The sequence below is a fragment of the Nomascus leucogenys genome, chromosome 9 (genome assembly GCF_006542625.1).
Source record: "Nomascus leucogenys isolate Asia chromosome 9, Asia_NLE_v1, whole genome shotgun sequence".
Taxonomy (NCBI): domain Eukaryota; kingdom Metazoa; phylum Chordata; class Mammalia; order Primates; family Hylobatidae; genus Nomascus; species Nomascus leucogenys.
Window position 1 is genome coordinate 19,203,303 of NC_044389.1, and position 16,268 is coordinate 19,219,570.

Below are 16,268 nucleotides of genomic sequence, written 5' to 3' on the forward strand. Positions count from 1 at the left end.
GGACTAACTGAATGTGACTGACCAAACAAGAAGGGTTCCCTGAGTTAGTAATTTTTCCACTAGTAATTTCTTCAGGGATCCCCTCCACAAACATAAATACATATAACAAGACAAAGACAACAAAAAGACCTTTCTATATAAAGTTTCAGATTCCAAAATCGAAGACCATTTCTCCCAAGCAATGCCCTCTAGTCTTTTTCCATCTGAAGGGAGATCTCCTCAAATTAAGTTCCTACCTAGACTGAGGGAGTGTCAACAAGACCTCAAAAGAGGCCACAAGACCTCTAAGATGAAAACACGCACACACACACATACACACACACACAGAAGGAAATGGGGTGCCAGCTGCTCTGAGAAAATTCACCTGAGACTTCTTCTGAGACCAGACATGGTTTCTCTGCTGCAGACAAGGTTATGTGCTGAAAGTCAGCACTGCCCTGCCAACACAGAAGGCCCCAGCAAAGGCCGTTAGTTCATCATAACTAAGCAGCTGCTTGGGCTTGTCTCTGGGTCAACCCCAGTGGCATGGGGGCACTGGACTGTAGGTAAATGACTGCAAGGAGAGTGGCTTGCCATGAATTCTTTTTTTCTTTTTTCTTTTTTTTTTTTTTTGAGACGGAGTCTCACTCTGTCTCCCAGGATGGAGTGCAGTGGCACCATCTTGGCTCACTGCAACCTCTGCCTCCCAGGTTCAAGTGATTCTCCAACCTCAGCCTCCCAAGTAGCTGGGATTACAGGCATGTGCCACCATGCCTGGGCAACTTTTGTATTTCTAGTAGAGACAGGGTTTCACCGTGTTGGCCAGCCTGGTCTCAAACTTCTGACCTCAAGTAATCTACCCTCCTTTGCCTCACAAAGAGCTGGGATTACAGGTGTGAGCCATCATGCCCGGCTGCTTGCCATGAATTTTTATAAGATTGTAAGGTTTGTATGCCTGCTGTGCAGCAACAGAATACATCGAGACAGTGGAGTTTGCAACAGAGAGTTTACCAGTCGCAAGGTCACCAAACAAGGACATGAGAAGAATTCTCAAGACTCAAATCCATTTCACTGAAGGTTTCTGGGCAAGAATCTCTGAAGGGGGAGTGGCTGGAAAATTGAGGTCATCAACTGATTTGGGTAAGGGGGATGAAATCATCAGGATATGGAAACTACATTCTTCCCTAAGTTGAGTTTCTTGCAAAGCCTTTCAGAATGGCTGGCATCAGTAGTTTTGTTAGTATGCAGAACCTAAAGGAGAAACTCAAATGGAAAGTTTGTCATCTCATATTTTCTTAAATTTTATCTAAAGAACAGAAAAAGATCAAAGATTCTAGTGACAAAGATTATGTTATCCTGGACTGGTAATCAGTGACCAGCTATAAGGAAGTGGGTCAATGGAAAGCTAGCCTAATGATTACCATTGATTGTCCTACAAACCTAGTTGAATTTTACTTTTTCCTCCTTAACTGTTTTTACAAGATTTTGTTGAGGATGTTTTCAATTTAAAAAAGGAGCAAAGGCAATTCAGTGAAGAAAACATAGTCTTTTAAACAAGTGATACTGGAACAGTAAGGCATCCAAATGCAAAATAATAACCCTCTACATATTCCTCATACCTCATACAAAAGTTAACTCAAAATTGGTCATACAGCATTAGGAGATATACCTAATGCTAAATGACGAGTTAATGGGTGCAGGAAATCAACATGGCACATGGATACATATGTAACAAACCTGCACATTGTGCACATGTACCCTAAAACCTAAAGTATAATAATAAAAAAAAAATTGGTCATATAACTAAGTGTAAAATTTTAACTTCTAGAACTGTATATGGCCTTGATTTAGGCAAGGAAATTTTAGGTGACACAAAGAGCATAATCTATAAATGAAAAATGTGATAACATCAAAATTACATACTTTTGCTCAAGGAAAGAGACTATTAGAAAGAAAAGTAAAGCTACAGATGCAAGAAAAATATTTGCAAAATATTTACTCAGTGAAGGGCTTGTAGCCACAATATATTATGTAGTCTCAAAATTCCGTAATGGAAGAAATAACTCAATGAAAAGTGGGCAAAATTTAGACGTGTTCACCAAAGGAGGTACATAGACGGTAAATAAGTACAAAGAAGATGCTAAGCAGCATTAGTCACCAGGGAATGCAATACCATCACACACATATTAGAATGGATAATTTAATGGAAAAAAACCACACTATCTCAAAGGCTGGCAAGGTTGCAAAACAATTGGAACTCACATACACTGAGTATGTGAAGGTACAATGTATGATCACTCAGGAAAACAGTTTGTCTATTTCTTATAAAAATAAACACACATATTTAGTATGATATTTGCTATGGGTTTTTAAAAAATAGCTCTTATAATTTTGAGATATGTTCCATCAATATCTAGCTTATTGAGTGTTTTTACCATGAAGGGGTGTTGAATTTTATTGAAGGCCTTTTCTGCATCTATTGAGTTAATTATGTGTTTTTTGTCATTACATTTATTGATTTGTGTATGTTGAAACAGCCTTGCATCACAGAGATAATGCCGACTTGCTCATGGTGAATAAGCTTTTATATATGCTGCTGGATTTGCTTTGCCAGTATTTTATTGAGGATTTTTGTATTGATGTTCATCAGGGATATTAGACTGAAATTTTCTTTTTCTGTTGTGTCTCTGCCAGGTTTTGGTATCAGGATGATGTTGGCCTCATAAAATGAGTTAAGGAGGAGTCCTTCTTTTCCAATTGTTTGAAATAGTTTCTGAAGGAATGGTACCAACTCTTCTTTGTACCTCTGGTAGAAATACAACTTACAAGGGATGCGAAGGACCTCTTCAAGGAGAACTAAAAACCACCGCTCAAGGAAATAAGAGAGGGCCCAAATAAATAGAAAAATATTCCGTCCTCATGGATAGGAAGAATCAATATCATGAAAATGGCCATATTGCCCAAAGTAGTTGATACATTCAATGCTATTCCCATCTAGCTATCATTATCTTTCTTCACAGAACTAAGAAAACTACTTTAAATTTCATATGAAACCAAAAAAAGGTCCCATATAGCCAATACAATCCTAATCAAAAAGCACAAAGCTGAGGCATCACGCTACCTGATTTCAAACTATACTACAAGACTACAGTAACCAAAACAACATGGTACTTGTACCAAAACAGATATATAGACCAATGGAACAGAACAGAGGCCTCAGAAATAACACCACATGTCTACCACCATTTGATCTTCAACAAACCTGACAAAAACAAGCAATAGGGAAAAGATTCCCTATTGAATAAATGATGCGGGGAAAATTGGCTGGCCATATGCAGAAAACTGAAACTGGACCCTTCCCTTACACCTAATATAAAAATTAACTCATGATGTATTAAAGGCTTAAATGTAAGACCTAAAACCATAAAAACCCTAGAAAAAAACCTAGGCAGTACTATTCAGGACATACGCATGGGCAAAGACTTCATGACTAAAACACCAAAAGCAATGGCAACAAAAGCCAAAATTGACAAGTGGGATCTAATTAAACTAAAGAGCTTCTGCACAGGAGAAGAAACTATCATCAGAGTGAATAAGCAATCTACAGAATGGGAGAAAATTTTTGCAATCTATCCATCTGACAGAGGTCTAATATCAAGAATCTACAAGGAACTTAAGCAAATTTATACGAAAGAAACAAACAACCCCAACAAAAAGTAGGTGAAGGATATGAACAGACACTTCTCAAAAGAAGACATTTATGCAGTCAACAAATACATGAAAACAAGCTCATCATCACTGGTCATTAGAGAAATGCAAATCAAAACCACAATGAGAAACCAATTCACTCCAGTTAGAATGCCAATCATTAAAACATCTGGAAACAACAGGTGCTGGTGAGAATGCAGAGAAATAGGAACGCTTTTACTCTGTTGGTGGGAGTGTAAATTAGTTCAACCATAGTGGAAGACAGTGTGGCAACTCCTCAAAGATCTAGAACCAGAAATACCATTTGACCCAGCAATCCCATTACTGGGTATATACCCAAAGGAATATAAATCATTCTACTATAAAGACAAATGCACACATATGTTTATCGCAGCACCATTTACAGTAGCAAAGACTTGGAACCAACCCAAATGCCCATCAATGATAGACTGGATAAAGAAAATGCGGCACATATACACCATGGAATACTATGCATCCATAAACTGAATGAGTTCGTGTCCTTTGCAGGGACATGGATGAAGCTGGAAACCATCATCCTCAGCAAACTAACACTGGAACAGAAAACAAAACACCGCATATTCTCACTCATATGTGAGAGTTGATCAATGAGAACACATGGACACAGGGAGGGGAACATCACACATCAGGGCTTGTTGGGGTGTGGGGGGGGAAAGGGGAGAGAGAGCATCAGGACAAATAGCTAATTCATGCAAGGCTTACAACCTAGATGACGGGTTTATGGGTGCAGCAAACCACCATGGCACATGTATACCTATGTAACAAACCTGCACGTTCTGCACATATATCCCAGAACTTAAAGTATAATAAGAAAACACACACACACACACACACACACCATTTATCCAACAAACCCAGTCTTAGATATGTATCTATGAGGAATAAATTTGTGTTTATATAAAAACTGTAGATGAATATTTTTCTTAACAGCATGATTCACAAATACCAAAAACAATGCAAATGCCCTTCAACACGTGAATGGATTAAAAGACCATAATACATGAAACAATGGAATAATACTTAGCAATAAAAAAAAGGTGTTCTGGGTAGTGTGATGAAATCCTATGCCATTCAGCTCCATTCTCCCCAGAGCATGAATCCTTTCTTGTCTAGTGCATCCACAGTTTATACTACCTGCCTGTTAGTCACTTAGTAGTCTTTGAAGAAATCCTATACCATTCAGCTCCATCCTGCCCAGAGCATGAATCCTCCCTTCGTCTAGTGTATCAACAGTGTACACACCAGCCTTAGTCACTTAGTAGTATTCCAAGTTATCAGGTGGAAAAACATAGTCTACTTGGGTTTTATACTATTAATCATTTCAGGCATTTACTGGGGAGCCTGGAACATATCCCACATGAATAAGAGGGACTAGTGCAGCTTTTTTCTCTCACAGGTAAGTAGAAACTATTCTATCTACCTTCAGAAGAATCATTCAGATGGCACTAGTAATTCAAGTTTTACAAGTCAAGAGAAATTGATATTCTGTGATTTATCTTGCAATTTTTTTCTTTAAATGACTATTTTAAAGGAAACTATAGCCAGTTTGCACTCATACAGGATACACTCCAATATATATCTACTGTACTCACTCAAGTATGTTTAATTTTTTCTGCATATTTTCACAACATGGTTATGAGGAATTCAGATTTTATTAAATTGAAAAGTAATGTGATTCACTGACTATTGGCTGTACATTGAAAATATAATGTTGATATCTCAATCTGAAGATGAAGCTAAGACTTGTTAATCATATGACCACCGTAAAGTAGCTAAATACGATCAAATCGAGACACGTGAAAGTCTACAAAAAAAAAAAAAAAAAAAAAAAAAAAAAAAAAAAAAAAAAAAAAAAAAAAAAAAAAAAAAAAAAAAAAAAAAAAAAAACTAAAGTACAGGGTCTAGCATGAAGAGTAAAATAGAAACATTCTGAAGAATAACTTGAGCCAGACAAACTTGGGACAAAAGGAAGGAAGGAAGGAAGAGAGGGAGGGAGGGAGGGAAGGAAGGGAGGGAAAGAAGAAAGAAAAGAAAGAAAGAAAGAAAGAAAGAAAGAAAGAAAGAAAAAGAAAGAAAGAAAGGGAGAGAGAAAGGAAGAAAAAGAAAGAGAAAGGAAGAGAAAGAAAGAAACAGAAAAAAGAAAAAGAAATAGAAAGGTAGACAAAGAAAGGAAGAAAGAAAAAAGAATGAAAGAGAGAAAGAAAAAGAAAGAGAAGGAAGAGAAGGAAAGAAAGAGAGAGAGAGAAAGGAAGAAAAAGTAAAAGGAAGAGAAAGAAAGAAAGAGAAAAAAGAAAAAGAAGGAGAAAGGTAGACAAAGAAAGGAAGAAAGAAAAAAGAATGAAAGAGAGAAAGAAAAAGAAAGAGAGGGAAGAGAAGGAAAGAAAGAAAGAAAAAAGAAAGAAAGAAAGAAAGAAAGAGAGAGAGAAAGGAAGAAAAAGTAAAAGGAAGAGAAAGAAAGAGAAAAAAGAAAAAAGAGAAAGGTAGACAAAGAAAGGAAGAAAGAAAAAAGAATGAAAGAAAGAAAAAGAAAGAGAAAGAAAGAAAGAAAGAAAGAAAAGAAAGAGAGAGAGAAAGAAAGGAAGGAAGGAAGGAAGGAAGGAAGGAAGGAAGGAAGGAAGGAGAAAAAATAAGTAGTTGATTCTACAGTCAGCTCCCAAATCAAACCAAGAGGCATAAACGTTGATTGTGTTGTTTGATATCAGGAGAAATTGCATATCTAATCAAGGCATATTATTAGCCTCAATTAATCTATCAAGAAAAAAATAAAAGTAATGGGATCATCTGACACCGAATGATGAGACAAAAAAGAGACTGATGAAGCAAAAAGATTTGGGTGAAAGGTCATGATTAGGGTGAAAAGTTATATCCATACTTATTAAAAACCTATATTAATTAAAATTCAGGGAGTGGAGGTTGCAGCGAGGCGAGATTGCGGCATTGCACTCCAGCCTGGGTGACACAGTGAGATTCTATCTCAAAATAAAATAACAAAATAAAATAAATAAATAAAATTCAATAGAGGGTTACTGCAATGCTGGTTAAAAAATTGTTTACTAATAGTGCAGAATACTCAGAATAATAGTCATTGTGTGTGTGTATATACACGCAATGTACAAAATATACAATAAAAAATATACTGTTCGATAAAGGTACTATAAAAATTGTTAGGGAAGTGTTGAGTTTACCATATTTTATTTAAAAATGAAATACAGCCATTATCATGAATAAAATCAGCACAAAATATTTTTAAAATATGAAAAGAAAAGATAACATATAACTTTTTAGAATAAAGAATAGTATAGTGGCTCTGTGTTTTTTAAGTATTCCCTTAAATGGAAACAAGAAACATTCATCATGAAAAAAGATTGATTACTATGTAGTGAAATGAGCAACTTATGTTCATAATGCAGAAAAAAGGAAAGAAAAATACCAGCCACAAAGAGAATGCATTTGCATTACATATAATTAAAAGAGATTTTATATTCAGAATTATTAAGATGATTCCAACTAATAATACCAAAACTCTCAAAAAGGTAAATAAAAAAATCAAACTGCATTTCCAAAGATTAGAAGCATTAAATACCAATTAAACTGTGAATATATATTCTAAACCCAGTTAGTGGTAAAAGAAATGCAAATTTACACTATAATGCTATAACATTTTATAGCCACTCAATTTGTAAACATTAAAATGTGACATCACTCATCATTAACACGTAAAAAAAGAAGGAACTGTTGATATAAATGTATGTTGGAATAAATACTGTAGGAAACCTTCTAGAGTAGAATATGCACAAGATCCCAGAATACCCATTTGTACTTACATATACTAGAAAAAGTCAAATAGCTTTACTGTAAAAATGTCATATCACTGCTTGAATATATGAATTATTGGGTATCATCGTATTTACTTTCTATTTTAAACTATAATTGTATAATTATTTGGAGTCAAATGATTGATTCCAATGTACATATTAATATTGATATAGGAGTTGAGAAAAAATTGTTTAGGCAGATAATGAGGGTACAGCAGTCCTTGATAAGGTTTTTCCTTTTAATGAAAGGCAGCCCCCAAATCATTTTCTTTTCTAACAAGAGGAGTCTGTAAAATCGAACTGCAAACATAGACAAGCAAGCTGGAAGCTTGCAAGGTGAATGCCAGCAGTTGTGCCTATAGGAAAAGGCTACCTGGGACTAGGCATGTTCCATATGGCAGCTGCATCTTTCCTTCTCTTTGCCAGCCACATGTACAGTAAGGAGAAGGCAACATGGCGCTGGCCAGGCAAAGATCCCATTTGATTAATAAGATTAGGGTGGGGCGGCCAGCTTCCTGGCATATTATGTAAATGTAACACCTGGTTTAACCAATCTTTGGGCCCTATGTAAATCAGACACTGCTTCCTCAAGACTGTTTATAAAATCCAGTGCACTCCACCAGGGGCAGGGATTCACTTTCAGGTGCCGCTCTCTCTCAGAAGAGAGGAAGCTGTTCTCCTTTCTCTTTCTTTTGCCTATTAAACCTGTGCTCCTAAACTCACTCCTTGTGTGTGTCCATGTCCTTAATCTTCTTGGTGTGAGATAACGAACCTCAGGTATTTACCCAGACAATGATGCCGCTTCAATATGACTTCATTTAACCAACAAGTATTGTGTTCAAATTCTTTTACTGTATTCTTGATTAATGCCTATTGATAGGAGAATTTATTTTACTATGTACTTATCAAGAAATTTGTATATTCATTTATACACAATTGAAAAACCAAAAACTAAATAGGTCTTTTGGCAAAACAAGGTGACATAAACATTTTGCCACAATTAATATAGATGAGACTTAGAATGTCATCTATGTTACTTACAAAGATATGAACATGCTAGGATCTCAGAGTAGTGTACTTACTGACACGGATGCATCTGGGAGTAAGAGACCAGCCATTCTCCATACATGTAACTGTGGTCTGCGCTTTTGGAAGACTGTAGCCAGGATGGCAGTCAACTTCTACAGAGTTACCCTGTACAAACTTTCTTCCATGATTTTGATTATATGCATTTTCCAAATAAGGAAAATAACATTTTCCTAAGGACCATAACAATGATAAATAAATAAAGTAAATGAGAAACATAAATTTGCTCAAAATAGTATATTACAATTATTCTTATAATATTTAAATAAGATTGCATAAACATCCAAAAATAATGTATAACTGAAGATGAACTAAAGTTACTAACAAAGGTTTGTACAAAAAGAAATATTAATATTCAATATTACTTATCTTTAGTTTTTATAATTAAAAGATGTATAAATTATATAGATATTCTCATAAATTCCCTATATTTATTTCTCCTGTGATTTTCAAGAAGAAATCCTCATAATAGAAAAGATCTATTTTGGTCACTTTGCTTGAACAACTCTTTTCTTGGCCCTATTTCTGTTACATAAGACAAGTGTAATCACTTATGTGCTCTCCTCTCTTCGATCTTTGAAAGTTTTATACATATATAGCAGTTCAGAGGTTTACTTACTGAGACATGGTACTGCTGGCGACCATCCATCTTGTGTGCAATGAATGTTATCCCAGTAACTTCCTGAAGGAGTCTCAAAAGATTCATCACAGTGATAGGCGTAATATTTTCCTACAGCTACTGGAAAGTATGGTCTACGCAAACTCTCATAATATAGACCTCCATGTTTAATGTTTGGATAATCACAAGGTTTCACTTGCAATAAAAATTTTAAAAAAAGTATAAAGATTTATTACTGTAATACACAATCATATTAGAGATAAATTTTATCACTGAATTATATTCTCTTCTTAGTATAATTGCACATTCCATTAGGGTTTCTAGGTCAAAACAAATGATAGAACTCAGATGACTGAGATATGTGACAAGAAGGTCTTTGTTAATGAAGATGAAATTATGTCTTGTGGATCACATGATGCATAAATTTGTATGAAGGCTCTCCAGAAACAAAAATGTACAGACCTATTTAATGTTTTCCCCTGAAATAAACACACCCTATCCCTGGCTAATTAAATAAACTTTTTGGTTGAGAAATATGCCAATTTTACCGCTTAGCTCATGTATTTCTTTCTTTCTTTTTTTTTTCTTTCTATTCTCATCAGTAAATAAGAGCCCTGCATTTTCTTCTCAGAACAACTCAATGTAAGGAGGTAGTATTTTGAGGGATTTAAGGTTTTTATTTGTTTTAGATTGAATTCATGAACTGGGCGCAGTGGCTCACGCCTGTAATCCCAGCACTTTGGAAGGCTGAGACAGGCAGATCACTTGAGGTAAGGAGTTCGAGACCAGCTGGGCCAACATGGTGAAACCCCGTCTCTACTAAAAATACAAAAAAAAAATTAGCCAGGCCTGGAGGTGCGCCCCTGTAATTCCAGCTACTTAGAAGGCAGAGGCAGGAGAATCACTTGAACCCAGGAGGCAGAGGTTGCAGTGAATCCAGATTGTGTCACTGCACTCCAGCATGGGTTACAGAGCGAGACTCCATCTTGAAAAATATAAATAAGTAAATAAATAAATTAGGCTCTTTCCTATTTATTGCAGACAGTGTAAAAATATAGAGAAACACAAAAATTTTTCTTTGATGATACCACACAGAAAAATAACATAGTTAATTCGTGCCTCAAACAATTCATTGAGCCAAGTTCTCCAGTCTGTATTTAACCAGAGAAACGGACTAGAAATTTTTCTTCATATCCAAATAGTTAAGATTTTGATTAACTTTTTTTGTTTATGCCTAATTTTAATGGGAGAACAAAATAATTTTAATGTCATAAAACATATTTAAGTAAGGTACAATATAATTACATTTTACTGAGTTATTATATATTAATTTTGACAAATACATTTGAGTGCTATCTTGTTTATTATATTAACATGTTTATATATTTTTCAGAAAATTTGCTCTTTTCATGGGATTATTTATAGATTATCTAGTACTTTCAATAACAAAATGGTATTAATGTTTTCCATGAAATATGTTTCTATTTCAATAAACATTATGCAACAGGTTAAAAAGAATTTCAATACACACATACACATACACACACATATAAATATTCTTTTTCATCTCCATCTTTCTTAAATTCAGTGATTTATTTTCTTTGGTATTTGATTAGAGAAATTTTCATGTAGTTTCTACATTTATTACATGGATTATAAACTGAATAATTGTATATCTTAAATGTCTTTCTCTAACAAAGACTAGTGACTGATACTTCTTTCAGTATAGTTTCTTGGCCTACAATCCATGTATCTTATAATTGATAGATTTTTTTCCCTGTTTATCTGAAGTTCCCAGTGTTAAAATTAAAACATTTACTTAGTCTTATTTCTTTTAAGTAACATTCTACATTTTTCCCCACTACTTTTTAAAGATTTGGAATATTTTCTGTTTACCACTGGATTTTACAAATTTCTTCATGATTTGTTGAGACGTATTATTTAACAATAATTCTGCACTGGGAAAGCTTGAGTCTTGGATTTGCAGGAGCTGTGTCTTAAAGATCTCAATTGAATTTCACATTAAATGGTAGAGTAGAGATTTGAAAGCTTGTGGTTGATTTCAAAACAAGTATGAGTATCCATCTTATTATGGTATTTACCAGAATGTCATAAAATAAAATTGTCCACTGAGATTTCTTTCCAAAAGGAATAAAAAGGAGGCATAATTAAAAACATATATCATTACCACAGGCTTGAACTATTTAGCTATTCTCCAATTTAGTCACATTTACATCTGTTTTTATCCCTTTTACAAATCGATTCCTTGAAGCAAATATTAGTACCCACATAGGGTCTCATCAGCGCTGAGAATAGAAGGACTTCAAATAGCTTCATTCTACTTGTTACACTTCTACAAATGTAGATTTTGGTTTCACAGCATTTATGGTGCTTCCATCATAAAATTGGCTCAAACGGATCTTAAAATTGATAAAAATATTCACTAATTTTTATAACTGCTGCTAATATATTCATACTATAATTTATTTGACCCAAGTCCAGGATCTTAGAGTCAACGTTGTTAAATTTCATCTTATTAGATTCAGCTTAGCACATAAGATTCTCTTTGAATGCTGAATCTGCCCTAATGCAGATTCATTATTGTCATCCTCTGTATCATTCCAATTGTGAATTTGTACTGCACTTCCCCTAAATCATTAAACTGTTCAGTGACACAAGTGAGTAATGAAGCAGGCCTGAGAATAAAGTCCTGCATCTGATAATTAGATATGGTTATTTAATGAAATTAAAAACTGATAAACAATATAACTGATCAACTTCTCTATCTTGTCCATGAGAACTCCAGAGGGTTCATTGCTAAACATTAATAATTGAAATCCAAATATAGTTGGGTCTCAGTCGGTTTAGATACATTTGGGCTGAACTTCCTTGTCATAAGCCAACCATAAAATCATTAAATATTTTACTTATAATTCTTATGCACATTGAAATCTGTTTCATACTGATAATAGCTTCCTCTCTTAGGGACTGGAATTATGCTGGGAATTAAAGTTGAAGTCATTGATCAATCACTTGTATCATATTTTTCTTCCATGGAATATATAGTTTAAGTGTAGTACATCTTGTCTAAGTACTTCTAGATAGAAAAGAAATTTGATCATAGAGATAGAAAAAAATATTAAAAAGGGGTAAAGGAGCATCCCAGAAATAAAATACTCTGTTGACTTGAGTGGTATTTTGCTACATGTGATGATTTTAGGAAATTACCTCCAACACTAGGAAATGACTAAGACTTGGAGTCCTTCAACACTCCTCCCTCCAAATAGTGGTGCCTTATTTCTCTCCCCCTGGATATATGCTGGACTTAAGTGTCTCACTTCGAAAGAATAGATACAGCTGAAGTTAACAGTGTGTGAGTAGATAATTGATATGGTTTGGCTCTGTGTCCCCACACATATCTGATGTTGAATTGTAATTCCCAATGTTGAGGGAGGTAATTGGATCATAGAGGTGGATCTCCCCTCTGCTGTTTTCATGATAGTGAGTGAGTTCTCATGAGACCTGGTTGTTTAAAAGTGTGTAGCACTTTCCTCTTTGCTCTCTCTCTCTCCTGCTCTGCAATGGTAAGATGTGCTTGCCTCCCCTTCACCTCCCACCATGATTGTAAGTTTCCTAAGGCCTCCCAGCCATGCTTCCTGTACAGGCTATGGAACTGTGAGTCAATTTAACCTCTTTTCTTCATAAATTATCCAGTCTCAGGTAGTTCTTTCTAGTAATGTGAGAATGGACTAATACATGGTATTGTGGCTTCCTCTATTCTCAGATTAGTAGTGCTGGAGAAAGCTGCCATTTATCAACTCATGGGAAGGCCTATGTGGTGAGGACCTGAGGCATCCTGACAACAGCCATTTGTGCCAGCAATGTTAGAAGCAGATGCTCCTGCCCAGTCAAGCCTTCTGATCACTGTAGCCTGGGCCATGATCCTGATTGCAACACAAGAAGACAGTCTGATTCACAACTACTTATATAAGCCATTTTGAGATTACTGACCGATAGAAACTGTAAGATAATAAAGGTTAGTTGTTTTAAGTAAATATGTTTTCAGGGTATTTTGTTACAATGCAATAAATAACTAATATAGTATGTGTTAGATGACATTATTTTTATCTAGTGTTTTAATTCAGATATTGGAAGAATTTATTAATTAGGGAAACATACATTCATAAACACACATACACGTTTAATTTTGAGTAGCAAAGAAAATGAGTTACAGCAACTTTGAAAACTAAAGAATGCTTCCACCAGCCTTACTTTGTATACACAATAAGACAAATATTTGGTTTTATTGAGTCCCCATTTTTTATGTGTTTAAAAGAAATTTCAGAATTAAGAAATGGGTCAAGATATGAATGGAACTTACAGGTACATCTTGGAGCAGGTATCCAGCCAGTACTTGTGCATTTTGCTGTATTTCCCCGGGTTGCAGGATAAAAACCATTTATACACTGGTACCTGATTTCATCTCCAGTTCTGTGTTTAATCCTTAAAGGTGAGTAGACACCATTTGGAATATAAGGAGCATTACATGTTTTTTCTGAAAAGAAAAAGGATGTGTGGATAATGCAGAAATAAGTATCATTAAAATTCATCATTTATATAAACATTTAAAAGTAGGTGTTATTGGCCGGGCGCAGTGGCTCACGCTTGTAATCCCAGCACTTTGGGAGGCCGAGGCGGGCGGATCACGAGGTCAGGAGATCGAGACCACGGTGAAACGCCGTCTCTACTAAAAACACAAAAAAATTAGCCGTCCGTGGTGGCGGGCACCTGTAGTCCCAGCTACTCGGAGAGGCTGAGGCAGGAGAATGGCGTGAACCCGGGAGGCGGAGCTTGCAGTGAGCCGAGATTGCGCCACTGCACTCCAGCCTGGGCGACACAGCGAGACTCCATCTCAAAAAAAAAAAAAAAAAAAAAAGTAGGTGTTATTTATTTGTCCTTAGCATAATATAAAATGGCATTAAAATGAACATATCATAGTATCCTTTCTGATATATCACTTATTTTTCCCTTCACTATATTCTCATCTGACATATTTGTGCCTCCCGGGCTCTTAATCCCTTCTTCTCCAAAGTCATCCCTTACTTCATGATTATCCATAACTGGCAATGTTCTCATCACATATAACTTCAATTCTTGCTTTCGCTTTCCTTCTATTCTTTGGTTTCTGTGGTTCTCATAGGATTGTTTACAAATATTCAGGGTTTCTTTCTTCTGGACAATTGATAGGACTGCACAAACCTTCCTCTTTGAAGTAACTGTGGCCATGTGATTGAGTTGGAGACTATAATAAAAGTGGAAGTAATATCTTTCACTTTAGAGAGAAGTTTTAAAAGCCATTGTGTGAATTTTTATGTTCTCTTTCCCAAAGATACCGTGATTAAAGAAGGACAAGAAAAAAATGATGTTTCTGTCACTTGATTCTTACAATTAATACCATGAGTAAAGTCCCTTCTAATCTACATTGAAAGTGAACATGAATGAAAATAAACTTTAGTCTTAATATCTTAAACATTGAGATATTGCATTACATTTTTCTTACTATAGTAGGATAAAATAGCAGAGGGTTTGGAAAACCTTTTCCGTAAAGGGCCAGATAAAAGGTCTCTGCTGCAACAACTCAACTCTGCCATTATAGTACAAAAGTAGTGAAAAAAATACATAAACAAATGAACATGGCTGTGTTTCAATAAAACTTTGTTTACACAAAGGGGGCAAGTTGTATTTTACCTGCAGCCTATAGTTTGCCATCCTTTGGCCCAGTGTATCCTAATCTATAAAGCACCTTCTCATTCCTTTCCATTAACTCTGCTATATCTCAATATTGGATCCATTTGCAATATTCCTTTTAAAATAAAATACTATGCATTTTAAGTATTGTAGAAAAGCTATATGACCACTTATATTGGAGTCATATTTTATTTTGGACTAAAAAGCTGTGGCGAACACTCAGCATTGCTTGAAATCCATTTATATATCCCCAATTTGTTTACTATTTGATTTCCCATAGTAAATGATCCATAGTCTCCTCACTTTTCTCAAGCCACCTGAAACAATTGCCTCTTCATCAACAGATAATGTCTCCATTCACACAAAACAATTGAGACCACCAGTACTGAGTTTCCTATACTTCTTTCCAGCACTCCTCAACATTATCTGTATCTATACTGATTTAAGTCTTTAGTTTAGTCTTCAATGGTAAGGTGTTGCTTTCAAATTCAGGTTAGCTTTAATTCTTTCATTTTCCCCTGTATTTTAAACCATTGTTTATTCCTTCCCTCTTTCTTACCTTATCAACCACACTCTTAAATTGATATGGAAGCTTTTCCAATTTTAAGTCCCTTCTCTCAACCCTTTGTTCAAGTTTAGCTAATGTACTACATTTCTCCTCCCCTTCAAAACCCAAATTCTTAAAATACCATTTTATAATTGCTGTCTCCACTTTCCCCTCTCACATTTATTCTTCAACTCACTACTACCTAGTTTCTGACACCTCTATTTTGTTGCCATTGCTCTGATAAAAGCTACCAATGAACTCCAATGTCCTAATTCAGAAATGCTTTGCATTTCACATATTCCAGTCACTGGTACATATTACGGATTTCTTAATTATTTATTGAACAGATAAAACTCTGTAATATTTGACTCTGTTGATTACATACTTTTTGGTGTTCTCCATTACCTTATATATTTATGTTCTCCTGCTTCTCCTTGTCTTTGTCTAAGTGATGCTTTTCTTTTATATTTTATTATTTTCCTTTACTTTATATTTTTTGCTTCTCCTCTTCTACTTTACTTAAATTTTAGGCCCTGCCTACTTGTCACATCTCCTCTCCTGCCATTTTTCTACTTCTTCTCTATACTACCACCATTCCTTTCTCATAAGTTGTATATTTAGTCAAACATAAAATTTTATAAAGTTTTAATTATTCATTATATATTTCCTCTTCTCAATACCATACTTCCACTGTGTCCATTCAGCTCCTAAGTTTATACTTCATTCT

The 16,268-nt window shown here is 35.0% G+C and overlaps 1 protein-coding gene across 2 annotated transcripts in view; it reads right to left on the reverse strand.

The window, feature by feature from the left end:
- The window catches only part of CFH (complement factor H), a 94,229-nt gene that overhangs the window by 46,618 nt on the left and 31,343 nt on the right, over nucleotides 1-16,268 (reverse strand). For both annotated transcript variants that reach the window (XM_003264501.4, XM_003264502.4), the window contains exons 7-9: nucleotides 13,628-13,801; nucleotides 9,247-9,441; nucleotides 8,624-8,800 (exon numbers count right to left, since the gene is read on the reverse strand). In XM_003264501.4, coding sequence (XP_003264549.1) covers nucleotides 8,624-8,800; nucleotides 9,247-9,441; nucleotides 13,628-13,801 — 546 coding nt within the window. The remainder of the gene's footprint in view (nucleotides 1-8,623; nucleotides 8,801-9,246; nucleotides 9,442-13,627; nucleotides 13,802-16,268) is intronic.